The sequence below is a fragment of the Sarcophilus harrisii genome, chromosome 4 (assembly GCF_902635505.1).
Source record: "Sarcophilus harrisii chromosome 4, mSarHar1.11, whole genome shotgun sequence".
Lineage (NCBI taxonomy): Eukaryota > Metazoa > Chordata > Mammalia > Dasyuromorphia > Dasyuridae > Sarcophilus > Sarcophilus harrisii.
In genome coordinates this window covers 392,372,876-392,382,691 of record NC_045429.1, presented here as the reverse complement: position 1 = coordinate 392,382,691, position 9,816 = coordinate 392,372,876, and the positions used below count along the sequence as shown (strand labels likewise).

Genomic DNA, 9,816 nt, shown 5'->3' with positions numbered 1-9,816 from the left:
CTACGAGGAACACCAATGAGCATCCAGATTGAGGTCCTACCCCAAGGCTGACTCAGCCGCTCCTGCCAAAACTTCGCTAGTTTTTACAGAAGTTTTTTTTTTTTTTTAAATTATAATTGTTACTGTTGTTTTAAATTTATCTGCTAAGGTTTAGTTGTTTGGGTTTTTCATTTTTGCATCTCTCATTCCTTACTCTTCCCAAGAGTTGTGTGTTTGTTGGAGGTGTGTGTGGGGGTGAGCAGTCTCCCTCCCACCGCCCCCGCCAACCCGCACCTCCCTCCCAGCGGCCCCTCACTCGCCTACGGCCAGCGGGGAGCGCGGCAGCGCAGAGCTGCTCTTAAAGTGGGTGGAGAAGCAGTTGGGGGTAAGGAAAGTGACTAGGACTGGAGCCTGGCCTCAGCCTCCGGCTTGCGAAGTTTCCGCTCCTTTCAGTCTTCACTCTGGGCTCGGAGGAGAAACGAAAGCTATTTGTTTTGTTTTGTTTTTTCTTTTCCTTCTCTGGCTTCAGTAGACAGCGCCACCACTGCACCCCACCCCTCCCCATCCCACTCAACCCCCGGCTGCCGGCGCTGTAGCGGAGGCAGCTGCCAGCGAGCGAGGATGTTCGCGGCGGGGCTGGCTCCCTTCTACGCCTCCAACTTCAGCCTCTGGTCGGCGGCTTACTGTTCCCCGGCCGGCGCAGCAGGCTGCTCCTTCTCCCTGGATCCAGCCGCGGTCAAGAAACCCTCCTTTTGCATTGCAGACATCCTGCACGCGGGTGTGGGGGAGCCGGGGGCAGCGGCCGAGAGTCCCCTCTCCGGGGGCTCCTCCACAGCCCTCACCGCTCACTTGGGTTCGGTTCACCCCCACGCTCCATTTCAAGCTGCCGCTGGATCCCCTTTGCGACCCACTCCAGTGGTGGCGCCCCCCGAAGTCCCAGCCGCTTTCTCCCAGAGGTTGTCTCCGCTCTCAGCTGCCTATCACCACCACCATCATCACCAGCAGACACAGCAGCAGCAGCAACCTCAGCAGCAACAGCAGCAACCCCAGGCGCCGCCGGCGGCACCGGCAGCACATCGGCCTGGGGCCATCCAGCCCCAAGTCCCCGGGGCGAGGCTGCTGGCTAACTCCCATCACCATAACGGTTCAACTCCAGCCCCCTCCAGCAAGGACCTCAAATTTGGGATTGACCGAATTTTGTCGGCGGAGTTCGATCCCAAAGTGAAGGAAGGCAACACATTGAGAGGTAAGTCCCTGATCTAGAAACCCTTGTCAGGCCTCTCCTTGACCACTGATTCTCATTCTCATCCTCTCTCTCTCTCTCTCTCTCTCTCTCTCTCTCTCTCTCTCTCTCTCTCTCTCTCTCCCTCCTTCACCCCCATCCCAATCTGATTGAAAGTCTTCTTGTTTCTTTTTTAGTAGGAAGGCTTTGGGGAAAGGAAGAATGGGGAAGAAAACTGGCCAACTTTGCCATAGCATAATTCATTTTAGGCTTAAACCTTGCCTTCCTTTAAAAAATATTCTTTCATAAACATCTTTTAAAAATAATGCACTCCTCATACTCCGTTAGTACGGTTGTGTTTTCTATATTATATTTTAGATATACTCATTCTGTGTTCTCTGTTTACTTACTCTCCTATATGTAGCTAGAATTGCTCGTCTTTGAAAGATTTTCTGTTCCTTTTTCTCTGTTTTCTAGTAAAATTCCCCCCCTAGAGAATGTGTAAAAACATGATCGTAGAAGGTAAAAAATTTTAAACCGGCGAGCCTCTTGTTCAGGGTGTAGAACGAAGAATTCCCCCTATTTGTATTCTGGACAGATACTTGACAGGTGACTTCGTTATGTAATTTAAACTTAAATACTTTCTATATATTTGCGTGTAATGAGTGCTTTTACACGCCTTGTGTTGTTCTTTTAAACTTTGTAGATTTGGCTTAAGGAGGGCGGGGAAGGGAGGGATGTAAAGGGAGTGACATGATTCCATGATTCCGAGATAACTCCCCTGATACTAATCTGTTAGAAAAATAGAAGAAGGAGAAACATAAAGTATCGCGTCTTGATTTGAGGGTGTGGATTTATTGGAAGTGTAACGGGTTCTCCTTGTTCCTGTGCACACAGATCTTACCTCCTTACTAACTACGGGCCGGCAAACTGGGCTTCACCTCCCCGCTTTGCAGCCTTCTGCGGGCCACTTCTTCGCGTCTCTAGATCCTATTAACGAGGCCTCTGGTATCCTGAGTCCCTTAAACTCAAACCCGAGAAGTTCAGTTCAGCACCAGTTTCAAGACACTTTTCCAGGTACAGAAATCCTGCTTATGGGAACCCTATTCCATGCCGAGACAATAGATCTTATCCCTGGGGATCAGAGGTGACACAGTCAGCTACAAAACTTAATTGAACCAAAATCTCAAATACGAGATTCTCTCTCCTTGGGACACCTCCTCTCCCTCAACTCTCCATCCCCTCCCTTCCCCCTCCTCCCTCGCCCGGGCAACACATAACAGGTTATTGAATCCAGGGAGTCCCAATCAACGTTTTAAAAATTCTTTGCATTAATGGGTAGATAAGGGATTTAAATGATCTAAAGTGAAAGGTTTCCCATTGAGTGATTGAGGAGTACCGTCACATTTCTAATGTCCTCTTTCAGAGAAGGGCTGGGGGAGAGTGCACTGAATGTGGGGTTAGGAAATGGAGGAACTATTCCCACTCTTGGTGTGTGAGTGGATCAGCTGAAAGGAAAATATTTTAACACAACTATGTCTGTAAATTGATTGTAAAGACATTAAGAATTTTGTAGTAAAAGATCTAAAAAAAGGTGGGCCTTTTTAGAGAAAGAGAAAAGACGGGAGAGAGAGAGAGAGAGAGAGAGAGAGAGAGAGAGAGAGAGAGAGAGAGAGAGAGAAATTTGAGGCAATTATCTGGATCATTGAGACCAAATATATTTTTGCCCATACCATCCAGTAGAGAGGTAAATACATTTTTTCCCTTTTAGTTTTCCAAATAACGGCCTCAATTTTCCTTTCCATTTAGCACGCTTATGCTGACAGATTTGTTGTATTCAGTGTCTCAAATTTAACTCTGTCGAGACGGAACCGAGAATCCCTGTATAGAATTCTCTGCGGAGCTCTACAATCTATTAGAATAAATATTTTCAGATTTATGGAACTTGCTTTGTCAGTACACCAAAACCCCCTCCGCTTTCTAGTGTATTTATCAATAACCTGTTTTCTCTTCTTTCTTCCCTTCCCCTTCTCCTCTCTTGTTGGCTTTCTCCTCGTTCCCTTGCTTTCTTCCCAAACCCACAGGTCCCTATGCAGTTCTGACGAAGGACACCATGCCCCAAACATACAAGAGGAAGCGTTCTTGGTCTCGCGCGGTTTTTTCCAACCTGCAGAGGAAAGGTTTGGAGAAAAGGTTTGAGATTCAGAAGTATGTCACGAAGCCAGATAGAAAGCAGCTAGCCGCGATGCTGGGCCTGACAGATGCACAGGTAAGATTCCTTAGCTGTAGGTCCGAAGAAAGCAGGCTCTTTCGGTAGGGATATCTGAGTTTAGACTCTTACTTTCTTTAGCTCCCTTCCTCCCTGTGCTCTTGCCTTTCGAATCCAGGGGGACCTTTTTTTTTTTTTTTTTTTTTTTTTTTCTGTTGGTTTTTGCTATTTCAGAGTAGTGCTGTTCTGGAAGATGTAAGCGCATTTTAAACGTACTCCCATCCTTTACTGGAGAAAAATAAAATATTGAATTTTATGAGACTTAATTGAAACTCATCAAAACTCATGCAAAAGAGCAGAGTATGGAGGGGTGGGGGTAGGGAAGAGAGGCAGGGGAAGAAAAAGGCCTTAGCCCAGCCCTAAAGATTTATGTCAATATACCCTGCCTGTTTATTTTGGCCAATAGAGGAAAGTACAACTAAGAAAGCCAATAGGCCGCGAGAGATAATAATTATGTACTCGACTGAAGTGCAATTCTCCGTAGGAGGCAGATTATTTCAAAGGAGATAAAAATTCTTAAGTCGAGAGATTTTTTTCCTCTTCCTCCTTCCCCGGCCTCTGTTGCTGCTGGATTGTGAAATCCCTCGTTGGGAGGAAGTGAAAACCTCTTTTCAAACGGAATTATTTACCTCCCCCCTCCCATCATTCCCCCTCTCTCCCCTCCCTCTTTCCTTCCCCCACACCTCCCCACTCGCAACTGGGCGAGGAGGACGCTAGCTGTGGACACGCCGAAGCCAGTCGAATTTTCTAACTCTGCGGTCTCTGAAGAAAGATTCGGTTTCCTGAACAGAGAGGAGAAAACTGTTTCTTTCTTTCTTTTTTTTTTTCCCCCTTCCGTAAAACACGCAAGCGCTTTTCAGCAGGTTTTAGGCATTTAAAAAAAAAAAAAATCTCCAACACAAAAGGAAATCTATGAATATACTAGATTAAAACAGGCTGAGGAACTAAGAATTCTGGGGGCTTTAGATTTTAAAGGGGACTGTCAAAAGTCACCATTGTTCCCCGTCTTCGTAGATGAGCAAGGGGGGGAGGTTTGGGAGAAGAGGGGAGATTTTTTTTTTTCCTCTTCTTATTCTTCCTTCTTCCCTTCCCAGCTCAGATCACAGGAACAGACCCAATCATCTACTCTTTCCTTCGTTTTTCCTGTCATTCTGTCTATAATTCTGATCTTACCACCCCCCCCCCCAACATACACCCCACTGGCCTGCCTTAGCCGTTTTCCACCAGCTGCGGATGTTATTTTTAAAAGTGAAGCTGGAACTTGTGTGAACGCTGTGTGTCCCCCAGGGGATCATATATATTTATATAGTTTCTCCTTCTCTACCCCTATTCCCTTTTTATTTTTCACGTTTTTAAATTCTAACATTTTCTGAATCCAAGAATTGGTTTATTTCCTATTAATGGGCGGGGGGGGGGGGGAGATAGTGTCCTTATTAACCACTTGGCACAAATAGGCCCAAGGACTGCATTAATTCTCAGTGCTTACTCAGGAGACTCTTCTTGTGTCCCCTTGTTATGACTCTTCTCTCTCCTGTCCCCTTCTTTCTACCCCCAAACTTCTTACTAGATTGGTTCACGGTGGGTGTATTAAAGTTTTCCTGTTAAAATAGAATATAACAAGGTGGGAAGTGGTGAGGGAGAGATCTGAAAAGGTCCAGCAGTCTGGGTCTTTGGCAATATCTTTCCCTCCATAATAGACCGTAAAACTCATAGTTCCTGCCCCAGCACAATCCTAGTGCCAGAGATCGAGGGCTTAAATGGGGGAAGTGACCAGAAAGAAAGCTGTAAAGTGCAAAAAGGACCGAATTTCAACCCTTGTTTTCCCTCAGGTGAAGGTATGGTTCCAAAACAGGAGAATGAAATGGCGCCATTCCAAGGAAGCCCAGGCCCAGAAAGACAAAGAGAAGGACCCGACTGAGAAGCAGCCGGGAGTTGCTCCCATTACGGAATGCGAGAGAGAAGACAGGAGCCCCAGCCGGTCAGAAGGGGATAGCGAGAGCAGCGATTCGGAGTCCCTGGACATGGTCCCCAGCGACACGGAAAGGACTGAGGGCACTGAGCAGCTATTACACCAGACCAGCGTTATTAAGTCCTCATCTTCTTCCTCTTCCACTTCCTCATCCTCTTCCACCAGCTTCAACACCACAACCACCACGACCACCGCCACGAATAACGGCGGAGGCGGCGGCGGCGGCAGTGGCGGCGGTAGCAGCAACAGCATCAGCAGCAACAGCAGTAACAGCGTGAACAGCAGCTGCAGCCCAGAGCTACAGACGCCGCTGCCCCTCCACTGCCCAGCTAACGAAAGCGCAGAGCCCGCTCCGCTTGGCGGGCTATAGGCCGGCTGGCAGCTAGTCGGCTGGCAGAAGGGAGAGGTGCATGGCGTGGAGGGTGGAGGGATCCTTTTTATGAACTCCTTGGCATGTGGGCCTTTCTTGCTAATTTATATCATGGACCACTACAGGACCACAGTGACGCAGGCAATGGCGGAGCCCCTTTCTGTATATATGCTCTCTGCTTTATGTGACTCTCACTAACTATCCCGGAGCTTTCTCCTTATACTAAAAGGGACTCTCAGATATTGATTGGTACCCTTCCCTCCAACATGCTCCAACGCTTACTCGACCCAAACAAGCCTTTAAAATTTTTTGGGGGGTAAAGGGGATTGGAGCAGGGAGGCGGGAAGAAACACTGCGAAGTGTTTGACAAAACTGTCTCTCCTCCCCTCCCCCCTCCCCACCAAGTGGTCGCGTTGCTTTCTGTATTCTGGCCCAGCACTTGCTGCACTGGGAACGACTCAGTCCTGTAAATAAAAATGTTTATTACGGTTTGTAAAGCCCGCCTGGCTTGTTGGGGAGGGGCGGCTGCCGGAGTCCAGATGGACTGCAGCTTGTGATCTCGGTCTTCCTCTACAGCTTATCAAGGGAGAGGAGCTGAGTTAAGAGTAACAACCCAAAGCTTCTGCAACTATTGTTTTTCGAAAGGCTGATACCTGAGAAACGCTTTTAAAAAGTGTAGTCAATAACAACCACAACGGTAAAACAACCATCTTACTTTCCTGCACAAAAGGTCTGGGCTTTCGAATGATTCTCAGTGAGATCACTTCTTGATCTTGAAGGCGGGTGATCACGTCTTCTGAGAACCTAGGCAGAAGAGATGTAGGGAGAGGGAATGGGCACCAGGCAGCCCAGAAGAGCTTTTAGTTGAGAAGCAGATCGCCTTTCACTAAGAACTCTAACAAGTTTGCACCAATTTCCCCTCCGCACCTTCCTTTGCTTGGAGTGTCCAGAAGTGTTTGGAAGGGACTGTTGTTAGCTCAGCTGTTCGAGTGAGTAGGGTGCTAAGGCCTGGAGGATTCCAGGAACCAGTTAGGACAGTTTATGTCTTTGTGGGTGGTTCAACCCAGCCCACCTCCAGTTCTGGAGAACGCCAAGTTATTGATGTCAGAAGAACGGTACTCCAAGAGTTCCTAATCAGGGGGATCTATAAAAGCCCAAAGGGATAAATAGATTTCAGAGTTCCTTGAACTTACACAGGGGAAAAAAATCTTTATTGTCACTAACAATTAACTGAAATTTAGCTTTTCTTTCAGTTATTCAATAATTCTTTCAATTCAATAATGAATTTCAATATGCAATCAATTCAATTGATTTATCATTCAATTATTTTTAGACATTATTTTGAGATGGGGTCGCATATGTTTTACTAAGCTACCAAGGGAACCATGATTCAAAAAGATTAAGAATCCCTACTCTAGTTGAATGTGCTCATTTTGTAGATGGGGAAACTGAGATCTCAGAGGTGAAGAAGCTATTTACAATAAAGTCACACAGCTGTAGATTGTCAAAGCCTGAACTAGAACGTATGCTCCCTAGTTCCCAAACAATGCTGTTATTCCATGAGAATATGAAGGCAGTAATACATCCCACCTCCACACGAATAAGAAAACTTAAATTTAGTTTATTTTGTTAGTGGGGCCCCACGCAAGATTTTCGAGTATGTCTTTGTTTTATCTATCTGTCCTTCTCACACACTCTTAGGTTGAAAAAGAGTAACATCTAATCCGCTACAATTAACTGACTGCTTTGAGCTGGGTGCAGAATTGAGTGTGCCCTCAGGGCTCCAATTTCCAGAGCCAGTTTTCAAGAAGGTAGAGAAAATGAGAGTACCGGCAGATAAGTAATTGAGAAACTGAGGCAGTTGCCGCAAGAATCCGACACCACCTATTGTGTTCAGGATTTAGGATTTGCTTCTCTCTTTTCTGTGGCTACAAGAGTGGTGAGCGAGAGAAGATAATATTGAAACTTCTTTTCTGCTTCAAGTAACTGGTTCTTTCCTTGGAAGAAGTTAAGATCTGTTTTGCCACCGCTCAGTTTCCGCTCTCGCACATTTTTTTTTTTTTTTTTTTCATTCCACGCTTGATAAGTTTGCTTCAGTAGAAAAATACTCAATACTAGGTTCTTTTCTGTTCGAAAACAGTTCTTTTAAATCATAGACTTTTTTAGGGATCCTCGGAAGAGAAGCTTAGAAAGGGAAACAGAGGTCATGGAGGCAGGTGGGAGGAAGAAATGGGTAAAGATAAAAGCCCCAATAGAGCCTTACAGATTAGCTAGGAATAAAACTCATTTTAAAAGCACCCTCAAGAGCCTCAAGATACTTGCGATTGATCGGGAATACTCTGTGCAATGATCAAGTTGCAAATAAATTTCATTGCCCTTCTAGGGCTTCAGTTAAGGCCTTTAACTACCGATCGGAATACTGGAGGCAAGTCTAGAATCATCTGACTATGGTAACAATTAGGATGATAATCACTGCTATTCTAACTGCTGACTATTAATATATGAAAATTAACAACGGCAGCAGCCTAAGGCACTTTGATTTTTTTTTTTTTTATAAGCACGTTCTACTATCCTCCACTGTTGAAAATCGTCTTAGAGCCCTAAAAACTTTTCCAGAGTAAAGGTTTAGTAAATTAGTAAAGCCTTTGGTTTATGAGACAGTTGAGCCGAACTTGAACCGGTCTTTTACAAACGCAATCTGTGCTCAGACTTTAAGTCAGCCCCAGCCCCAGCTCCAGCTTGTATCCCTACTCTCCCTCTTTGAAAAGTGCATCGGTTGGCTACCTTGCGGATTAAGATTTCTCATCCTTGTATTTTGATTTCCGATCGAATTCTGAGAAGACGTAGCCTCGTTTTTTGGGGGAAGGCCCCCTACATCCGTGGAGACGCAGGAGTGAGTTTTTTTGAGAGCAAGCTTTGGCTCCGGCTCTCGGGACCAAGCCAGGCACTCCAACAGCTTCTAGAAAACTAATCTTTCAGGAGATTTACCACCAGGGATTTAGCCATCCTTCTTCCATGCCCGGAAAATGCCCTCCCTTTCCCATTGGAAATAGAATTAGATTTTTAGTTTTGGAGAGGTAAGAGAGGAAGCAGAAAAAGACGAGTCTGCGTCTTAATTTATTAATTAAATTAATTTATTAATTTGATAAATTAAAAGGTTCAGGGTGGTGTAGTGGAAAATTGCACTGCTCTGCGTGTGAGTGAGGAGAGGGGTTCTAGTCAAGGATTTGTCTTGTTGTGTAGCCTTGGAAAATTCACTTTCCTTTTCCGGACCCCAGTTTTCCCATTAGTAAGGTGGGGTGAGGTGAGCGCTGAAGTCCCTCCCAACTCTAAATCCTGTGATTTTTTATAGTTTTAGGGTTCAGCTTCAGTCGCGTAATTTCAAATCAAGAGCCACATCATAAAGGTGACCCGAACCAAAGACCTCAGGACCGGGAGCTGGCAGAGACTTGGAATGGGGGTAAATTAGAGAGAAAAACCTGTCTTTCATACCTCGACCAGAAACTAGTCTTCCCATCCTGTTCGCTGCGAAGGCTCAATAGGCTAGCTGTAGTAAACACACCACAACCTTTCAGAGAGAGATATTTGTTTGATAAATACTGCTGTTTTAGCGATTAACACTGATATTTCTAATAAAAGGAACAAAATGGAGAATGTCTACAATCAAAAAGGACTCCTCCATCAACTAGGAGAGACGCATCGGTGTGAATGTGTGTTCCCAACTTTATTCTTATACAAAAAAAAAAAAAAAGTGGAGGCAATATGTGTGCCTTTATAGAATATTAAGTCAACTCGAGGCTCGGGCTCCTGCAGCCTGAAGCTGCCTTGTTTAGATTAGATTAGAATGGGTAACTAAAGAACAAAGCTCCAAGAATTCCCTTTTCCTAGCATAGAAATTCTCCTTCCTTCCTTCCTTCCTTCCTTCCTTCCTTCCTTCCTTCCTTCCTTCCTTCCTTCCTTCCTTCCTTCCTCCTCCCTCCTTCCCTCCTCTTTTTCTTCCTTCCTCC

General features: G+C 45.5%; 1 protein-coding gene across 2 annotated transcripts; it reads left to right on the top strand.

Moving 5' to 3' along the window:
- Window positions 1-272: 272 nt before the first annotated feature.
- HLX (H2.0 like homeobox) lies at window positions 273-8,962 on the top strand. 2 transcript variants are annotated; one of them, XM_003767723.4, is made up of 4 exons: window positions 273-1,225; window positions 2,099-2,278; window positions 3,286-3,470; window positions 5,300-8,950. In XM_003767723.4, exons 1-4 carry the CDS (start codon window positions 601-603, stop codon window positions 5,807-5,809), a joined length of 1,500 nt encoding a protein of 499 aa, XP_003767771.1. In that variant the 5' UTR covers window positions 273-600; the 3' UTR covers window positions 5,810-8,950. The 2 variants fall into 2 exon arrangements, with proteins under 2 accessions (XP_003767771.1, XP_012403348.1); XM_012547894.3 differs by lacking the exon at window positions 2,099-2,278 and having other exon boundaries at window positions 5,300-8,962.
- The last annotated feature ends 854 nt before the right edge of the window (window positions 8,963-9,816 follow it).